This window comes from Serinus canaria, chromosome 4 (genome assembly GCF_022539315.1).
Source record: "Serinus canaria isolate serCan28SL12 chromosome 4, serCan2020, whole genome shotgun sequence".
Lineage (NCBI taxonomy): Eukaryota > Metazoa > Chordata > Aves > Passeriformes > Fringillidae > Serinus > Serinus canaria.
The window spans coordinates 68,788,035-68,808,511 of NC_066317.1; the positions used below are offsets into that span (position 1 = coordinate 68,788,035).

The 20,477-nt window shown below is 53.2% G+C and overlaps 2 protein-coding genes and 1 non-coding gene across 3 annotated transcripts; all 3 read right to left on the bottom strand.

Annotated features, from left to right (window-relative positions):
• Positions 1-1,813: 1,813 nt before the first annotated feature.
• UBOX5 (U-box domain containing 5) lies at positions 1,814-19,894 on the bottom strand. Its single transcript, XM_030239255.2, has 5 exons — positions 19,807-19,894; positions 9,884-9,980; positions 7,494-8,670; positions 4,542-4,703; positions 1,814-2,621 (listed from the first exon to the last, which is right to left on the bottom strand). The coding sequence occupies exons 2-5, from the start codon at positions 9,935-9,937 to the stop codon at positions 2,407-2,409; spliced, it is 1,608 nt and encodes a 535-aa protein (XP_030095115.2). The 5' UTR covers positions 9,938-9,980; positions 19,807-19,894; the 3' UTR covers positions 1,814-2,406.
• FASTKD5 (FAST kinase domains 5) lies at positions 11,986-19,930 on the bottom strand. The gene is made up of 2 exons (XM_030239254.2): positions 19,807-19,930; positions 11,986-14,594 (listed from the first exon to the last, which is right to left on the bottom strand). Exon 2 carries the CDS (start codon positions 14,553-14,555, stop codon positions 12,174-12,176), a length of 2,382 nt encoding a protein of 793 aa, XP_030095114.2. The 5' UTR covers positions 14,556-14,594; positions 19,807-19,930; the 3' UTR covers positions 11,986-12,173.
• Positions 19,527-19,645, bottom strand: LOC115485369 (5S ribosomal RNA). Its single transcript, XR_003946129.1, has one exon. It is a non-coding gene; the product is annotated as a 5S ribosomal RNA (ribosomal RNA).
• Positions 19,931-20,477: the final 547 nt, after the last annotated feature.

Genomic DNA, 20,477 nt, shown 5'->3' on the forward strand with positions numbered 1-20,477 from the left:
GAGCACAGGCTTGGGGCTGGCAATGAACCTGCTGGGGGCATCCATGGGGGAGCTTTGGGGAGGGAAGCTGCTCTGTGGGGTGCTGCTTTAGGGAGGGATGCTGCTTTTTGGGATGCTGCTTTGACTGATGCTGCTCTGGGAGGGGATAGGACTCTGTCCCCAGAGTGATCCCTCAGTGCCACCCACGGCTCTTCTGCCTCTTCCCCCTCCTCTCCAAGAAAGCAGAAGGCAGGGAAAGCAGTGGGAGAGGGGAGACCAAAAGAAAAGGCACCTCTGGGGTTGGTACCAGCACCCTCATGTCACCCATGGGCTGTCAGAAACAGGGATTGCTGTGGGTCCAGGCAGAGGAAATTCCTGGCTCTGTGTCACCCACCACCCTGGGGTGCACAGAGGGTCCCTGCTGCCCACAGGGGTCTCAGTGCCCTGGGATCTGGGGCACTCACACCCAGCTGGGGCAGGTGATCCTTCCCTGAGCTCCAAGATGTGGGTGCAGAGGGAAACTCATGCCTGGATCCTCTGGAAGAGGGGACACAGCAGGTGAAATGTGCTGCCAGGGGTCCCAGAGGATTAAGGAGGAGAAACTTGGGGATGAAGGCTCTGAGAACCTGCAGTGGGGTGGAGATGAGCCCTGCTCTGAGCAGGGAGGGGGACCTGATGTCCCAACACCACCCCTTCCCTTCCCATCCCTGCAGAACAAAGGGAACCTGGAGGAAATTTGGGATGGAGGCGATTTGGGATGGAAGAATTTGGGATGGAGGCAATTTGGGATGGAGGCAATTTGGGACGGAGGAATTTGGGATGGAGGCAATTTGGGATGGAGGCAATTTGGGATGGAGGCAATTTGGGATGGAGGAATTTGGGATGGAGGCAATTTGGGATGGAGGAATTTGGGATGGAGGAATTTGGGATGGAGGCAATTTGGGATGGAGGAATTTGGGATGGATGCAATTTAGGATGGAGCAATTTGGGATGGCTCCCCCTGGATCCCTGCCCACCTCAGGACACCACAAGGAACTTTGGGCACTGCAGGAGCTTGTCAGAACCGGTGGCTCTGGAAGCATCCAGGCTTTGCTGGCTGTGGTTGATGGCTTGGGGATCCAGAGGCAGCCACCCATCCTCCCCCTTCCCTGGGGGAGGTGTGAGAGCTGAATCAGCCTGGGATGGCTCACTGCAAACACGACACCACCACTGCCATGGAGTGGATTTACTGCCTCTGAATCGTGGGGTTTTCAGGAATTTTGTGCCTATTTTCCCAGTTTATTATTTTAACAAGTGTGATTTTCTATTTTTGCAGGGAATGGAGATGGGCTGTAAAGTCCTGCTGAGGCAGGCAGGGTCAGGATCAGTGTGGGGCAGGCACGAAGCTGTGCTCCAGGGCAGGAGCAGCTCCTTCCCAACACAACTTTGCTCACGGCCTCTTGAGAGCAACCAAAGGTGTGACCAAGGTGAGCTGAGCCAGCTGGAGGCTCGTTATGGCCCAGAACATCAATTAAGTGGCACCAGCAGGGGGTTGTGGAGGTGACAAACCCTTTGATGTCACCTTACCCCAGCACACATCCAGGACAGAACATACCAAGCTGTTTTTTGCCTGGCTTTTTTCTGAGCAGCTCTTGAAGCCCCCATGGGTCTCTCAGCCCTGTGATGCACGAGGCTGCTGCCACAACCCCTCTGAAACCCCCTGGCCTGCAGCTCCTCCGGGCTGGTTTGGCTTTTTCCAGCCTGTTTATTTCCTCCTCTGCCAAGAGATTTCACTCCATGACACCATTAAGCCTCAGGATGAGACCAATTAGGAGCCAGAGAAAGAGACAGAACCTGACTTTAAACATTTTATTAAGGCTTAAATGTCTATCAGCCAGCCAGGAGCTGGGCTGCTCACACGACATAAACCGAGAGGGTGGGATGGGATGGCTTTTCTACAAGAGTCTGGATGAGCAGGGTGAGATCACTGCCAGCTCCTCCCACCTCAGCCACGGCCTCTGGCTGCCGATTCCAGGATGAGAGACACTCCCAGCAGGGAGGGGAGGGCCAGGTGGGGAAGGGGAGGAGGTCAGAGGGGGGGCTTTGCGTGTGCTGTCACTCACAAGGACTTTTACCTGCTCCACAACCGGCTGGCTGCTGGTCAAACGTGGCGTGAACTCGCAGGGGGGGAAGCTGAGCTGGTCCAAAAGGCACCTGTGCTAAACCTCTGAGCCCCGGGGCAGTGCTGCAGACCAGTCCTGCACAAATACATATTCCTTGATAAAGAAGCTATGGCTTTTGTCATCCTCGGGCTCTAACCCCCCACCCCCCTCCACTGTGTAAGCACAAGACCGAGTCCTCTCTCCACTCTGCGGCTCCCGGGCGGCTCCTGGGCGGCTCCCTGTGGACACGGGGCACAGCAGCAGCTCCTTCTCGTCCTGCCGGGGCTCAGAAGTGAACCCTCCTGACATCGTGAGTGGCTGCTGCCCTCTTGCAGCTCCCGCAGTGGATGGGGGAAGCCGGAGCCCTCTGGCGCTCGGCCAGGCAGGGCCGGCACAGCAGGTGCCCGCAGGGGAGCTGGTACACGGGCTCGGCCTTGAAGTAGCAGGAGAAGGATTTGCCACAGGAAGCACATCCCTGGCTCTGGCTGCTCCTGCCGTGCTCTGCAAAGCCACAAGCACAGAATCAGAATCAGAGCAGGTTGGAAAATCACAGAATCAGAATCACAGCAGGTTGGAAAATCACAGAATCAAAATCACAGCAGGTTGGATAATCACAGAATCAGAATCAGAATCAGAGCAGGTTGGAAAATCACAGAATCAGAATCAGAATCAGAGCAGGTTGGAAAATCACAGAATCAAAATCAGAGCAGGTTGGAAAAAGCTTCAGAGATTACTGAGTGAACCAACAGCACTGTGGTCCAGGCTTTCCTGGTGGTTGCAGCCCCTTCCAATGTCTGATCCTGAACCTCCCCTGGCACAGCTTGGAACAAAGGGAGAGGAGAAGTGGATGAGGCAGGGAGGGTGAGAAGTCCAGGCTGTGCCCCAGGTGCTGCAGACTCAGGGCACAGCTGTGACTCAGGACTGTGCCACTTTCCTGTCATCACCACAGGGAAAGGGAAAGGTCCAGCTTCCAGGGCAGGGTGTGCTCAGAAAGGGCTGGATCACATCAGCACTGGCACCATCAGGCTTTTAATTGAGGACAGATGACTGTAAAAAAGGGCTTTTCACTTTTACTGAGACTAAATCACTCTCCCTGCAGCTCTTCCACAGCCATTCCCAGGGGGAACAGCTGAGGGGTCACTTTGCATTCCTGTCACACACCACCCAGCCAGGGCTGCTCAAACAGCAGCAATTTCAGAGGGGACAGGAAAAAGCTGAGGAGCTGAATGTCACTGTGAAACAGCAGAAGCTGTTTGGGGAGGGGGAGAGAGGGAAAAGCAGACACAGGCAGGTGGATGGACAGACAGACAGACAGACAGACAGACAGAGCCCTTCCCAGGGTCCCTGTGAAGCCCCTCCTCAGCCATGGGCAGGCAGAGCCTCACCCAGAGGAAGAGAAGCCAGGACATGTGGAGGGACATCTCAGTGCTTCCCTGCACCCCCAAGGGATCATTTTGGGAGCGCAGGCACAGCTGGATGGGTGGCTGGGTGTGGCAGCCTGGGTGATGGACACTCAATCCTGCTGGGATTCTGGGCACACACAGCTGGCTGGCCTGGGATGCTGCTGCTGCTGTGACCTGCTCCTAAGGGCTGGATGTCACACAGTGTTTCAGAGAATTATGGAATGGTTTGGGTTGGATGGGATCATAAAGCCCCCATCCAGTTCCATCCCCTGCCATGTGCAGGGACACCTTCCACGGTCCCAGGGTGCTCCCAGCCCTGTCCAACCTGGCCTTGGGCACTGCCAGGGATCCAGGGGCAGCCACAGCTGCTCTGGGCACCCTGTGCCAGGGCCTGCCCACCCTCACAGGGAGGAATTCCTTCCCAATATCCAATCTCACCCTACTCTTTTAGTTTACAAACATTCCCCCTTGTCCAGTCTGTATAAAAGTGACTCTCCCTCTTTTTCCCAAGGCCCTTTGAAGCACTGGGAGGCTGCAGCATTTGCTGGATTTACAGCTCTCCTGCAGCATCCCCACCCCAGACTCATTCTCCACCCACGTGGCAGCTCCCCAGCTTGCTCCACACAGCTCACAGGCACCACTGAACCTCTCAGCCCAAACTGCAGAGCTCTGAGAACTCTCTGAACTGAGCTGGAGCAGGCTGAGCACTGTGTCCATCCCACATCATCCTGGGGCAGCCAAGAACACAGGAAAATCACAGCACTGCTGCCACAGCCTGCTCTGAGCCTGGGCATGCACAACATCCCACACCTTGAGGGGGTCAGCAAGGTCTGACCTGCCTCAGTGGGAGAATAAAGCAGCAAAACTGCTGGGACAGAGGCAAGGATTGTGAAGGGAAGCTTGCTGGGAGACAATGTAATGTTTTTATATGGAATATATCATAGTCTGGGGTCTGAGCAATGCTCCCTGTTAACCCAGCCCCAGCTCCCAAAGGTGCTCCAGAGGAGCTGTTGCTCACCAAGGGCTGTGCCCAGGCTCCAGGAAGTGCTGCAGCCCCCCTCTCCTGGAGCCTGCTGCTGGCTCTTCATCAGCTTGGCCGTGAAGGAGGGCATGGAGCTGAGGGCAGAGGTCAGGGCAGTGTCCAAGCTCTCCGACAGCTTCTGCTCGTGGGACACCAGGTCTGCAAGGGAAACAGAGAAACCAGGTGTGCAAAGGTAAACACAAACATCAGGTGTGCAAAGGGAACACAGAGACTAAATCTGCAAAGGGAAATGGAGACCAGCTCTGCTAAGGGAAACACAAACACCAGGTGTGCAAAGGGAAATGGAGACCAGGTGTGAAAAGGGAACAGAGAAACCAGGTGTGCAAAAGGAAATAGAGAAACCAGGTGGGCAAAGGGAACAGAGAAACCAGGTGTGCAAAGGGAAACAGAGAAACCAGGTGTGCAAAGGGAAATAGAGAAACCAGGTGTGCAAAGGGAAACAGAGAAACCAGGTGTGCAAAGGGAAATAGAGAAACCAGGTGGGCAAAGGGAACAGAGAAACCAGGTGTGCAAAAGGAAATAGAGAAACCAGGTGTGCAAAGGGAACAGAGAAACCAGGTGTGCAAAGGGAAACACAAACATCAGGTGTGCAAAGGGAACACAGAGACCAAATTGGCAAAGGGAAACACAAGGACCACGTGTGCAAAGGAAAACATCAGCTCTGCAAAGACAAGGAAAAGATGGAGAAGCAGATGCTGGGAAAAAGAATCTGTGATGCAAACACTGCCTTGGCTCTGAACCTTGGAGGATTTTAGGAGCCCTGCCACTTGTTCAGTTGAGAGGTGTCTTTTTCCCACCAAGGGGCTGGGATTTGGGGTGAAGTGCCTTGTCTGCTCTGGGTCCTAGAGGTGGGATGCCCTATGGATCACTACCATTCATGTGGTGTCCCAACTTATACAGGAGTAGAATCATTTAGGTTGGAAAAATTGAGTCCAGCACTGCCAAGGCCACCACTAAATCATGTCCCCAAGTGCCACACCATGTGGCTTTTAAATACCTTCAGGATGGTCAGCCTGTGCCAGGGCTGGAGAACCCTCTGCATGGAGGAATTTTCCCTAATGCCACCCTAAACCTCTCCTGGCACACCCTGAGGCCATTTCCTCTTGTTCCCTGGGAACTGAGCCTGACCCCCATCTGGCTGCACCCTCCTTCCATGGAGCTGTAGAAGCTGCAGGACTGAAAAAGGACCAAACTCCAAAGAACCCAGGGAGTTGTTTTTCCCTGAAATCCCAGGCACTCCCTCAGCTGGCTCCCGAGGATCCCAGCCCAGTGCTCCAGCCTTGCTCCCTGCAGCTCACAGAGAGCATTGAAACCATTAATGAAATCTGTGGGACATGTTTTTCCCTCTGTGTCCCAGTTGTGAGCCTCAGGGCCAGGGCTGGACCCTCCCTGCAGGGCTGCCCTGTGCAGCACCGACGGCAGCGCTAATGCAGACGAAGCATTAAGAGAATGTTGTCTGCATCACTAATTCTGTTAAACCCAGCTCCCAGAGGAAGGGCTCACAACTGGTGCTGCACATTTCCTCCACCAATCAAGGCTGATGATCCACTGAAGCACGGGCTCCATGGGCTGAGCACTCTGCTTTTATTTATGTATGGACACGGCTGCCCCCGGAGCTCCAGGACCCACAGGGCAGCTCCTGCTCCTGTGGGGCTGGGGCACATCCTGGTGGGAGCTGTCCCACACCTCCACAGCCAAAATAACCAAAGATTCCTCCCAAAGCAGGGAATGAGCTCTAGGCTGAGGGATCAGACCAGAAATGTGCAGTCTGACTTCTCCCTACTCCTCCTGGTACCACCTGATGTCAATTATTTCCAAGTGAAGAATTTATTCAAAATCAAAGAGCCACCTAAGCTTTGTCCTCAAAATGTTTTTGGGCAGATTGAGGGAAGGGTGAAGGCAGTGACAGGTCCCAGCAGCTCTAGGTCACCTTTTGACATGTCACAGAGCACACTGGGTTAGAGCAGACCAGGAGACTGGGCTTACCTGCCCAGAGAGCCAGCCACAAAATCCCCCCACACCTGGATTTACACCCTTTGTCCCCAGGTGCCACATCCTCATGGCTTTTAAATCCCTCCAGGGATGGGAACTCCACCACTGCCCTGGGCAGCTGTGCCAGGGCTGGGCAACCCTTTCTGTGAAAGAATTGTTCCCAATATCCAACCTAACCCTCCCCTGGTGCAATCCTTGCTCCCTCCTGTCCCTGATCCCTGGGAGCAGAGCCCGACCCTCACCTGGCCCCTCCCTCTGTCAGGGAGTTGACAACAACAAGGTCCCACCTGAGCCTCCTTGTCTCCAGATTTGCAGGACATTTGGCATTCCCAGCATCACTGAGAAAAGGATGGATGAAGGGAAAGCAGCACCTTTTCCCTTCCCCTGCAGCCACAAGTCACATTTCTTGTCCCATTCAGCCTCTACCAGGTTTTCTCCTTTAACCACCCACAAATTCTGTGCAAGTCTCTCCCAGGCTGAGCTGTCCCTCCTCCCTGCAATTCCGTTGCTGTGGTTTGTTCTGTGTCCCATCCCTGCTCTCCTTCCCACCTCCCTCCTCATGATGAGCCAGGACTCCCTGTGCCATCCCCACTGCAGCACCAGACATTTCTTATCCTGTTTTGCAGGACACAATAAATCCCCCTGGATAAAGAAACTTCAAACCAGGATGGTGAGAAAAATATTGTCTCCACATGGAAGGAAGACAAAGGGAATCCAAACTAAAAGGGGAACAGGGTGACCTGAGCAAACAAGGTGAAACACTGAACAAGGAACATGGGAGGTGGATGAAATGACCCAGTTCCACCAGCCAAACCCAGCCTGGAAACTTTCTAGAGGTGTGATGGGAACTTGCACTGGATTTGTCCTGGTTTGAAACCCCAGCCTGGGGCTGTCCCAACACTCAGGGAACAGAGGTGACCTGGGGAGCCACGATACCTGTGGAACAGTCCATCTGGATCAAGTGGGAGTCACTGTCAGTTTTCATTTTTTTAGCACTGTTCTCTGAGGTAGAAGTGACAAGTAAGTTTGTAGCAGAAAAATAGGGTGGCTGCAGGGAGCCCTGATCCATGCAGTCCATTTTCCTTTTCAGAGAGGACATGGTGATGGAGGAGGGCACCAGGCTCTCCGAGGAGTGAGCCCTGCCCAGCAGGTTGGTGCCAGGGATGCTGTGCTGCAGCAGGAAGTGGTCTATTCTGGCCTTGAGGGTGGGGTGAGGTAGGGGCTGTGAGTGCTGGCTGAAGGCCACGCCCGTGAAGGGATCGCTGGGAACGCGGCCCCAGGACGCCTCGCTCCGGTTGCACTTCTCCAGGGTGCTCTGGTCAATCACCTTCCCAGAGGGCAGGAGCATGGGTAAAGTCATGATCTCCAGAGTGATGGGGTCCAGGAATTCTTCAGGGATGTCTTGGACCACGTCCACCAGCTTGTGCAGGGTCTGCTGCTCGTTGGCACTGAAGGGGACGCAGTCGCTCTCCATCGGCGTCCAGAGCTCCGGCTTGAGGCTGCCGACGTCCTGGGCCAGGAACTGGGAGGCCACCTGGAAGACACCCTCGATGACCTCCTGTGGGCAGGACTTGGCAGGTTGTCCCCACACCTCCAGCCTCTTGATGCTGGGCAGGCCCCCCCCGGCCACGTGGGTGATGCAGATTTTTAGGTGGGACACGTTGCTGAGCGAGGCCGGCCCTTTGTTCCAGAGATCTTGGGACACCGAGCCGGGGTAGGAGAAGACATTTTCCATCTGATGGAAGGGAGGCCTTGGCTTGAAGCCTCTGTGGCCAAAAGTCACTTTGCTCTGATTTTTTAAGACAGCTTTGCCCACGAGGGTGAAGGTGTCCTTGTCCGACACAGGCTGCCCGGCCAGACCTGAGCACTGCCCCTCAGGGCTCTGCCAAGAGGTTTTGTTGCATGAGGTAGAGGTGTAAACTTCCAGGCCAGAGAAGGTCTGGTAGCCCCCAGAGGAGATGTCAATGTTGATCCTGCAGATCTCCACGTTGAAGGGGAAGGAGATGGTGACGTGCACCGGGGGTTTGATGAAGTACTCGCTGCGGAAGCCGCGGTTCCTCCTGGCCAGGTCCTCGGAGATCAGGTTCTCCACCTCGTAGCCATCGGCAGAGATCTGCGTGCCAGACCAAAACTGGGGTCAGGGTGGAGCAAGGAAACACAAGGAAGGCAATTTCACAAGCACTCCCAGACATTCTCAGGATGACATCAAGCAGGAACCAAGGCTGAGGTTTATGTGCAGCTCAGAGCAGGCAGGAGATCCCTGCTGTAAGGCAGAGCAGACCCACCACTCCTTCCACTCCCACCCTCCTCCATCCCCTCTTCCTGCACCCTCTGTCACCATGGGCAGACCTGACTTAACTGCTGGAAGAGTGGAAAATGAGGGATAATCTGTGGTTTTGGCTGGGTCAGTGAGATAAATCAAGGAGGAGAGGCTGGTTGGGAGCAGAGGGTGAGTGTGTCTCCTCTTCCAGTCTCCCTTTTCAGGTGGGAGTCTCCTGATTTTCTTTGTGCCTACTTATCCACGTGGGAATGCACTTGGAATCACAGTTACAGGGTCCCAGAGGAGCTCTGGATGTTAATCAGCCTCTGGGAGCCACCCCACCCATCCCTGAGGGAGATCCATCAATCCAGGCTGGGTCTGGTTTGGAAGATCCAATCCCACCCTTGCACTGCTCCTGGGCAGCCTGGTTCAATCCATTCCCTTTCCTGGAAGCCCCAGGCCCTGAGAAATCTGCAGCTCTTGCTGAATGGACAAATAAAAATGAAGAAAATCTATTTATTCCACCTGTTTAATATGGTCTTGATCATGACAATCACACCCAAACTCTGTGGCATGGCTGGGTCTCTCCACACAAAATTCAGCAGCACAGTATTTACAAAGCCAAGGCTGTCCTGGATTTTGGGGTAAGTTAGTGTGCAAACTTACAACTAAAAACCAGATCTGAATGAAAACTGAGTTTCTTAAAGAGATTCTGATGTGCTGAGTGAAACCAGAAATACCTGGAAAGTAACTTCACTGAGTTATCATTTCACAATTTCACATTCATTGATAATTTCACACTATCAAGAGCTGTGAGTTCCAATGGGCAGAGGGAAAGCTGGAATATTACAGGGAAAAAGGGATCTCATGTCTGGAAGCACATCATGCTGCCTGGTTATGAGATCCTGCAAAATTAGGGCTTTTCCCTCCAGTATTCAGTGTGTGCCACATCAGAGCAGTGATGCTGATTATCCCAGAGGAGCAGTGAACCAGCTCCCCCCCAGGATAATTCCACTTAATCCCTCCATCCCTCCCACTCCCTCAAACCCCCTCCTCACTGTTTTACCTTGTTGCAGTGAATTCTTGGCTTGAACTGTGGGAGACAGACGTTTATTACCATCTTGGCAGCTGGAGAGAGGTCACTTGCTGAGCATCAGAGTCAGCTTGGGAAAAAAAAAATTAAAATAAAGGAAGTGAATATCCATGAGCAGTGAAAGGATCTCGTGTTTTGGGTGAGTTACAGGCTTGGGATTTCCTAAAATGCAGCTCAGATCTGAGTCCAGGAGGTGAAGCCAATATAAACCCAAATGAATGTGGTGGAGAGATGAGATTGAGAGAAAAAAAATCCCATTAATATTAATTAGTGAACCTGGGGAGAAAAAGCAAAAAGAAAATGGCTATTTTAACTAACAGCACCTATGAACAGACCAGCAACTAGATCTGAAGGTTTATCAAAGATGCAGGAGTGCTGTAGGTATAGAAAAGCAGCAGCACAGCACAGAGGCTGTCACAGTGAGTCAAGATTAACCACAAATATTAATAATTGGTGTTAAATAACTCCAAGGGAGCAGAGGGCACGGAATAGCTCTGAGGGAGATGTCAACACCAAATCCTTCTGCCAGCATTCATTAAAGAAACTCAACTGAACACACCTTCTTTTCCATTGAAAAAAAAAAAAGTGACTGGAATTGGCTGTTTCAGATCTCTTTTAAGAATGAAATTATCTGTGAGGTGAGAGCTTTAACCTCATGTTAACCCCAGCTTTAAAATGTCACTGCCCTGGGCAACCTTGCAAATCAGGCACTCGCTGCCTCCTTCAAGAACAAGCAGCTCTTTAATGATTTTCCACTGATCTGTTGGTTCAGTCCAAATGAAATTGGCCTTCTGGGGGCACGTTGGAAAGGCAGAGTTAATGAGCTTCCTGTGCTGCATCTGCAAGGAGAAAGGTGGAATTCAAAGCAAAAATCCCCCAAAACCCCAACCCAACACGGAACTGACACCTGCAGAGGGCAGAGCTTGGTTACAGTGCCTCGAAAATGAAGCAGGTATGAACCTTACAAGAGGAACAGGCAGGTGAGCAGCACTTCTATCCCAAAATTTGGTCTGGCATCCATCAGGAGCAATTCCTGCTCTTCAAGGAGCAGGACAAGCAAACACCAACTCTCCTCCAACATTGGCTTCCTGGCTTTCTGAGAGGCAGAACTGGGCTGCCAGTGGGGAACTGTTTAAACTGGTCTGACTTTTGGAACTCACATCTTGTAGGAGACTGATAGTTCAACTACAGGTTGTGCCTCAAAACTGCTCTTTTTGCCTCATTTTGAACCAAAACTGGAAAATTCACTTGGCCCTCAGTACTGGTGTTATGAAAAGTGGCAAAACAACTCTCCCTGCTCCCTTCTTTGGGAAAACTCAGGATTCTCCCCCTGTTCTATCTCTCCTCTCTCTGCTGGGCTGAAGACTTCTCCTGCAACATGAGGAGCTCTGCAAAGGAATTTTATAGGATTTGTTCCTGTTTGTAACCTTGAGAGACTTAACTCAGGTTAATTTTTCCAGTCTCAATACTTCAGTAAGAAAATGGATTATTTTGCAGTTCCAAGTCACTGCACTCCCTTCTTTTCTGCTGAAAGACTCTGCTACAAATCTCATGGCTAAAGTTGAGTCAATGGGTTGCTTTTACCCATGGCTGTTTTTTTTTTTCTCTCTCTCTCTCTTCAGTTTGTGCCTTCCCTAAAGTGAACAAAGATCTTTGGACTGAAGCAGTGAAACACAGACCTGAAAAATATCCTCAGTGGTTTTGAAGAAGGAATTTTAAACCAGACTGTCTGGAGTTTGTCACCACAACTTTTCCTGGTGTCCTGTGTGGGACTATGGAGCTGCTGCATGGTGGATACCAAATAAAGTCCTTGGAGCATGAAATGAATGTCCTGAGGTCACAGCACCCCCAAGCCTCAGTCCCACTCAGTATCCAATTCCATCCTAAAGGAGAAACCCAGGCTGTGCCCTCAGCCCCAGCCCCATGGGGATGGAAACATGAGGAAACAGCTCTGTGTGTGTTCCTGGCACCCAGCTCAGCCTCATGACTAAATACCCTCTGTTCCTGCTCTCACAGAGGCACCAAACCCAACCTCTCTCATTTAGGGCGGAGAAAGAAGCAACCACAGAGAAAAATGAATCATCAGGAGCTTTTATTTGTGGTGGAAGCATTTGAAGATCCAGGTACAAAAGGAGAGCACGGGAAGTACAGATGTCACCAGAGCAGAAACGACCACGCAGAGCACAACTGAGCCACCACCCAGAGACCATTTCATCCAGTACCCAGGCAGCATGGAGATGCACTGGGGAGGCTCTTTTCCCCACTAGGCAGCCCTGGTGAGCAGTGCTGGGCAGAACACTTTGTAGTGGAGGTAGCTGAGCTTCTCGGAGCGCGTGCGCTTGAGCAGAGGGAACCACTCCCAGAAGGGAAGCTCCACCACCGCGTAGCCCAGCAGCCGCAGCTGCCGCCGCTTCAGGCAGTGCAGCCCCAGCAGCCGCCTGGAGCCGTAGCAGAAGTGGTTCCTGTTGGACACCTGCAGTGCCAGCCTCACTTCCCCAGGCTGCCACAGCCCTGGTTTAGACTCAGCCTGTGATGTGGCACCTGTAGAAAGGGCTCCACCCCAGCACGGTGCGCCTGTTGTGTCCCCTCTCTCCTGGCTGGGGATCCTGGCTTCATTCCCCAGTGCTGTGGGACTCTGGCTATGAGCTCTCCCCTGTATGAGCTGAAACATTAAATCATCTGTCAGATTAACTCCCATGTCTCTCAGCTTCTTGGCTGCCACTGGATCCTTGAAGTTGAAAGGGATGGGGTGTCCATCCGTGGCCAAACGCACCTCCAGGTCGCTGGACCTGGTGTGGGGCAGGATCATGTGGTTCTTCACATACTCAGGGCCTCCCAACATGCTCTCCAGGAGGGATGTGGCTTCCACAATTTCAGGCCTGACGTAGATTTCCCTCTCTGCAAAGCTGGAGACCATCTCAGTGAACTCCTGACAAAGCTGAGGTGTGAGGTGGCTGCCTTGGTAGGTGGGGCACTCGATTTCAACGCTCTTGCCAAGGGTGAACAGGTCCTTGTTGAGCTCATATTTGCTACCTCTTGTTTTCTGGACAAACTCCTCCCTCAAAGCAAAGTCTATCAGCTCCTCTGGGAAGCGTTTGACAAAAGCCAGGCCAAGCAGAGCAGTAAGGAGATGCTCTGGAAACTTGCTAAACTCGTGGAGTTTTGCATGCAATTGCTTTATCAGGCTGGAGTAAAACTCCTCCTCGTTGGGAGGTTCATAGTCCAGGCACCCAAACGACCACAGGAATTTGGCAGCATCCTTGCTCCGGCAGTAAGACACCTTGGAAGGCAACGAGGTGGCAACAGCAGCCAGAACATCCTCATCAAAGAAGTGCAGGGATGAGTAGGTGAGAGTGATGTGCATGATGCCCTGGATGTTTGTTGCAGGAATCCGAGCAGGAATCACCCTGCCCAGCTCCCTCATCAGGGGCAGGTGGTCCATGCGGGTGTAGCGCAGCATCTTGAGCACGTTCACCAAGGCGTAGGTGCTCATGTCCTCCATCTGCAGACACACCCTGTCTGCAATCCTCCTCATGACGTGCTCAGAAATCCCACTGAGGGACTTGAAGAGCCCCAAGCAGATGGCACCCAGCTCCTCCAAGGTGAAGGCGTCCAAGTGCTTCAGGATGGTGCTCTCCACCTTCTGCGCCAAATCCGCGGGCGACCTCCGGCCTTCGCCGACGATGTAAAGGAGCTGCACAAACTGGGGCAAGGTGAGGTCCTTCCAGTGCAGGTTGGCATAGCTGAACAGAATGCCCAGGTAGGAGGGCACGCTGCGGTCCAGGCAGCGCCAGCAATCCGCCACCAGCAGCAGCTGCTCCAAGCCCATGTCCCAGGCCCGCCGGCAGAACTCGGCCTCGCACGCGTTGAGCAGGGGGTGGGAGGCTGGCATGGCCAAAGGGACACAAGCTTTTAAAATCTGGATGAGATCTGGGGTGCTGAACAGCCTGATGGCCATGACAGCTTGGTGACACAGGGCACTGAACCTGGCATCGGACCCCAGCGCCGCGCGGCGCTCCGCTGGCAAACGGCTCAGCCTGAGGAAATAATCCCTGAGAACCCCTGGGCTGCCCTCAGAGCCAGCCACACTCTGTAAAATCCAGTCCCCTTCCTCTGCAGGGAGGGGCTGTGCTGGCTCAGTGCTGTCACAGGTGAGAGCTCTGTACTCAGGCCTGCCCTTCTGGAACGTGCGGGGGTCCTCCTTGGAGTCGTGCAATTCCCGGTTCTCCTTCTCTGCTTCCTCCTTGTACAGGACGGTCTGCCTCAGGAGTGTGCTGGACTTGGGCTTGGGCAGGGCACTCCTGATAGGTGACAAAGCTTGGGAAGAGGCAGTGGGGAATGTCTGTGGAGCCTGTGCAGTGCCAGGGCTGGTGAACGTGTCACCGAGTGCCTGGCTGCTGTCCCTATCCCCGTGCTGCTGGGAGCCAGCCCTGCCTTTGGCATAGGCAGCTGGATTGTACAGCACTCTGTAGTCCCGTGGCTTCAGCAGCTGGATTGTAGCCCCTGCTTCAGTCCCAGTCTTGGCTGCTCCTGGTTTATCTCTCTTTTCCTTCTTGCTTTTGCTGCTCCCACGCTTGGCTGTGGTGGAAATCGCTGTCACCCTGCTCAGCCTGGGCAATCTTCGGCACATTAGCACCGTAGCCATGGATCTCAACTTAGTGGGGCTCAGAACTGCTTCCAGGTACTGAAAAAAGGGCAGACGGAGAGTCAGTGGCCTCCACTGAAATGGGAGGCTCCTTGAGCCAGGTCTCATAAGCTCTTGGAGATCTATTTCATACCCAAGATAGCTCAGCTACCTTAGAAGGCATAAAATCAGCAGGATGGCTTCTGTGGCATTGTTGGAAACAAAAAGGTTTTAATAAAATGCAAAATAACAAAACTCTTTACTGAGAAAAACCAATCCAGGTGCAAGAGGCCCTCCTGCCCCTGGTAAACACCTCACAAGAGCCATTAGTTTCCTTGTTCTCTTCTTTTTCTAGGCTGGACTTTTTGGCTCCTGTCCCATTGGCTATCCTTAAGTTTGAGGTGAAGTCCCCCAGGTCCTGTAAGATGCCTTTTCCACCTCATTTTTAAGGAGACAAAAGATAGTTTTGTCACTCAGTCAACACAGGGCACAATCCTACACTCCACCTCACAGGCAGCACCTTTTAATCAATCCTTTAGCTACCCAAAGGGAGCTGGCACCGGTGCCTCCCCTGGTCAGGGCAGCTGGGTCCCTCAAAGCCACCATGGAATGTCACCTCATGCAAAGGCAGCTCAGGATGAGCACCCAGACACAAGAAACCTGGCACAGACTATGAGAATTAATAAAAAAAAAAACTTTTTTTTTTTCATTTTAAAGAGAGCCAAGCTGCTTTTTCTTCATTCTGAACAGTGAAAATGTGTTTTTGCAGAAGAGCTGCAGCTTCAAGAGGCTTTGTGTGTTCAGACAGAGCATTCTGCTGCTTTGGGAATCACTGACCACCACCTAAGCTGACCAAACATGCAGGGTGCCACACTGCCCTTTGCACCTGGAGACAGGATGTGGAGCAAAGCCTCCACAGAACCAGAGCAGAGAGTGAAAACTGGCCCAGAACCTGCAGGTGGAGGTTGGAGGAATGAAGAAAAGTGGGGGAAGAGCAGGGGAGAAGTAACACAAATCATTACATGATGCTACATGCCAGGAGCAGAGCTTTAAGCTTCAGATTTGAGAGCATTTCCCAGAGTTTTAGGGTAGAGGAGACTTAAAAATGGCTGATGCCTTCCTAACTCCTGCCTGAAGCAGCTACAGCTCGGAGGGTGAGGATGAGAAATCCGTGGGAGTCCAGCTGGGTGCTGCCAGCCTGCACTGAGCCCTGTTTACCATCCTTCAGATGCTGATAAAAATAAAAAAAAAATATAAAATAAAGCACCAAGTGTCAGATTTTTCCCTCAAATCCTTATCCCAGCCAAATATCCATCACACAGGTGTTATCCAGTTCCTTAAAACCCCTCAGTCCCACATGGAGTTGGGCAATCAGGAAAGGCAAAGCCTGGCAGAGATGTTGCCACTGCAAAACATTTTGTGCTCCTCACACACAAATGAAGATGAATCCTCAGGGACAGCCCTGGGAGCTCTGCTTGTATCCAAGGCTTCCTGACCAGGGATGGAGCAAGATGAGGCATCAGTGCAGGCAAACTCAGTTTTGCAGCAGCAAAAGGGGCACTTTGGGGCAAAGAGGTGGATTTGGGCTGTGTGAGCAGCACTGTGCAGTTCTGGCTGAGCAGAAATTGGATTTTTTTTTTTTTTTTTGGTATGTAAGGATCCCCACATCCCCCATGATCCAGGGACACCTTCCACCATCCCAGGCTGCTCCAAGCCCTGTTCAAGCAGGCCTTGGACACTTCCAGGGATGGAACATCCACTGCCTCTCTGTGCCACTGAAGCAGAAGAGGACATCTTGCATCCTCTGCTCCATGGGCAGAGCTTGGAGGCAGCAAACAGCAGCCAAGAGGGAGGAGAAGCTGCTGGAGCAGAAACCACCTCAGCAGAGAGGTGAAAAAACCAACTGGGCTGGAGACCAAGAGGCTCTGGGGGAAGGAAAGGCAAACTGAAATGTGGATTTGTGGGGAGAGCCATGCAAGGAGGAGGCTACAAGAGAGGCCAAGGTGGTTTTAGGATGATCTGTAAATATTGTGAGCTGCTCAACAACCCACTGGGCACCTTATCTGTATCTCCAGATACCCTGAGGCAGCCCCAGGAGCAGATCAGGCTCTGTCCCACAGACCCCGGGCTGTTCCAAGGCTGTGACTGTCCCATCCCAGCATGAGGAGTCAAATCCTGCCAGGCAGGAGAGACTCTGCCTCTTCCTGCCTGTCTGAGGAGCAGGGAAAGGAAAAGCTGGAAAACACAAACCAAGAGCTGGATTTCAAAACTCTCCTGCTCAGCTCAAGGAATGTCTGATAAAATGATCCTTCCTGGCTCTCCTGGCTGGGGTGTCCAGTCTGAAGTGGCCTCAGGTGACAGATGCTGGAGACGGGACAAAGCTCAGACTGCACCTGCACCTGGGGGAAGGAGAAATCCCTTCCAACATCTCCTCCAGCACCTCACACAGCTTGGAGCATTAGAAGGGCTGAATCAAGCTCCCAAAATCATCTTGAACAAGAGGAGGTTGATCCAGGCGAGCCTTTCCCAGAGATTCCCTTGTCTGACTCAACTTTTGAGTGTCTTTATCCATTTTTCTGCTAACAAAAGCCAGGTTATTGATACAAACCAACTCCTCCCTGCTGGGAAAGGTGATCTCCCCAGGAAATCCAGCCCTGCTGCTCCCAGAACCCCTCCCAGCAACAAGAGCCCCAGTTCAAAGTCAGGGAATCAAAGGCCTGGGGAAGGCTCTGAATGTGCTGCTAAGAATATCCTCCAGGGACTGACTGTGGAGCTGTGACACATTTGGGAACCCAGGCAGTGCAGAGGCTGCTTCTCTCCTCCTTTGCTCCAAATCCAGCCAAAAAGAAAAGACCACACACAGCTGAGCAAGGCTGGCATGGGACAAGACAGTTCCAAGCACCCTCAAGGGCAACAGGGCTGCTCCAAGTGGTTTTTCCATGATTGCTCCCACCCCTGGGAAAATCTTTGTGACCTTTCCAGTTTCCAGCCCATTTCTCCTCCAGCTCCACGCACACCTTCCCTGGATTTGCCTCTTTTCACCTTGAGCAACCCTTCCCTTCCCTTCCCTTCCCTTCCCTTCCCTTCCCTTCCCTTCCCTTCCCTTCCCTTCCCTTCCCTTCCCTTCCCTTCCCTTCCCTTCCCTTCCCTTCCCTTCCCTTCCCTTCCCTTCCCTTCCCTTCCCTTCCCTTCCCTTCCCTTCCCTTTTTTTTTATGGTTGTTAATTTTGTGGGAGTGTAGTTGGTTTTGGATTTTTTGTAGCTTTGACTTTAAAATTTTAGTGGTTGGTTTCGAGTCTCCCCAGGTCTTTGTTGTTAAAGGTTTTAGGATCAACTATGGTTTTTGGTTGTTTTTTGTATTTGGTTTTGTTTTGATTGGGTTCAGGGTCATTGCATGAGTGATTTTTTGTTTGATTTGGGTAAAGGTTTGTTGTTGTTCAGGGTTTTAGTGGAAAGTGGTTTTTTGTGGGTGATTAGGTTTACAATTTGGATGTATTTGGGAATGTGTATTCCTTCCTTTCCTTCCACCTCCCATCCCAACACATCTCAACAACTCCTCCCCAGCTCTGGGCAAGTCTGCAGAATTTTCCCTTCCAGCAGCCCCAGAGAGCCCAGGGAATTTTGGAGCTGGGCCCAGCAGGCTGGGAATGCCCCTGGAGGAGCTGCTCGGGCATGGAAATGCCCCTGTTGAAGTGTCACAGCTGGAAAAGAACATTCCCAGGGGAATGCTACTCAGCCCAGGGGCTCAGCCCAGTGGAAGAGGAGGTTGGTGCATCCCAAAAATGCTGTCAGGGCTCCTGGAACACTCTGAGGGGTTTTTGGGAATCCCTCACCCTGTGCTGCCAGCAAAGGGCAGAGGGAAGCTCCTTGGGATGTGTGAGGAGTGAACAGGGGATGAATGTTGGGGATAAAACAGCTCCTTTTGGCCAAGAGCCTGAGTGAACTCCTGGGCTGGGCTGGGCTGGAGAGGGCAGCAACACAAAAGGGATTTGGTTGCCCCAACAGGTTGTGATATGAGGGCACAAAATTGTCATTTTTTGGGTTGTTTGTGCTTTTTCCTTCTCTTTTGAGATCACAGAATGGGTTGGGTGGGAAGGGATTTAAAGATTATCTCATTCCACCCCCTGCCATGGGCAGGGACACCTCCCACTGTCCCATCCAGCCTGGCCTTGGGCACTTCCAGGGATCCAGGGGCAGCCACAGCTGCTCTGGGCACCCTGTGCCAGGGCCTCACCACCCTCCCAGGGAACAATTCCTGCCCAATATCCTAATCAAATCTCCCCCTTTTCAATCTGAAGCCATTCTCTGTGTCCTGTCCCTCCATCCCTTGTCCCCAGTCCCTCTCCAGCTCTCCTGGAGCCCCTTTAGGCCCTGGAAGTGGCTCTGATGTCCCCCTGGAGCTCTTTCCTCCCCAGGTGAGCACCCCCAGCTCTCCCAGCCTGGTCCCAGAGCAGAGGGGCTCCACCCCTGGAGCATTTCCATGCAATTCCCTTCTCCCAGGGCAGGGCTGGGAGCCCCAGCCCCATTACTCACCCCTATGGCTGCAGCTACAGACACATTACACACAAACACAAACACACACACACACAGATATGCACATATCACACAATGATGAGGTTGGAAGAGATCTCTAAGACCATCCAGTCCAACCTGTGCCCTCACACCCCAACCAGACCACAGCACCAAGTGCCATGGCCAGTCTGTTTTAAACACATCCAGAGATGGTGATTCCACCACCTCCCTGGGAAGAGCATTCCAGTATTTTATTATTCTTTTGGTGAAAAATTTCTTCCTGATATCCAGCCTATCCCTTCCCTGCTGTAGCTGGAGACTGTGTGCTCTGGTTCTGTCAGTGCTGCCCGGTGGGAGAGACCGACCCCACCTGTCTGCAGCCTCCCTTCAGGGAGGTGTAGAGAGCAATAAGGGCACCTCTGAGCCTCCTCTTCTCCAGGCTGAACAGCCCCAGCTCCTTCAAATGTTCCCCTAAAACAAATGCCTACAGCACCCGGTATTCCCCGGCGGTCTCCCATCCAAGTACTGACCGGGCCCGACCCTGCTTAGCTTCCGAGATCAGACGAGACCGGGCGTTCTCAGGGCGGTATGGCCGTAGGCAATACACCTATATAAATATACACCTACAGGCATATGGGGCGATGCAGCCCAGGGAAGGGCGCGGGCGGCCCCGCCGGCTGAGGGAGTGGCTCGGGGAGAAGGGAAGGGGCCGAGGAACGGGGATGGGAAGGGACCGGGCACGGGCAGGGGCCGGGACTCACCGGGGCCGCTCCGGCGCCGCCGCCGCCTCCTCCTGCCCCCTTCGCCTCCTCCCGCCGCTTCCGGTCGCGCGGCGGTGACGCCACTTCCGGCTCCCGGCGCGCGGCCGGCGGGTGGCGCCAGCGGCGCGCGGTGCGGCCCCCTCGTGACCACGTGACTAAAAGATCAGGTGATCTCTCCGAGTCACGTGGAGCACCGTGGGCGCCGCCATGACGGGCCCGGGGTCCCGGAGATGCCCCTGAGACGCCGTGGCCGCCTCGAGCCCCCGAGCCCTGGGAGCGCCCCGAGAAGCTGTGGCTGCCCCTGCAGCCCTGGCAGTGCCCAAGGCCAGGCTGGACTGGGCTTGGAGCTGCCTGGGACAGGGGAAGGTGTCCCTGCCATGGCCGCGGGTGGCACGTTTGTCTTTGAGGGCCCTTCCCACTCAGAGCGTTCCGTGGCTTGTGGCATTCACATTTTCTGAAAAATCCCTTCGCCCAGGATTTTTCTCCTGGGAAGTTGAGAAACCTCAGAGAAAAGGAAAACAATTCTTATCTCATTTGCTTCTCCTGTGCTGTGCTCATGTGGAATGTGTTTGGAGATTGTTCACCCCCAGGTGATTGTTCCATTGCATTCTGCTGGGAGTTGTTTTCACTCTTTGGCCAATCAGAGACTCTGGAAAAAGTCGGGAGTTTTC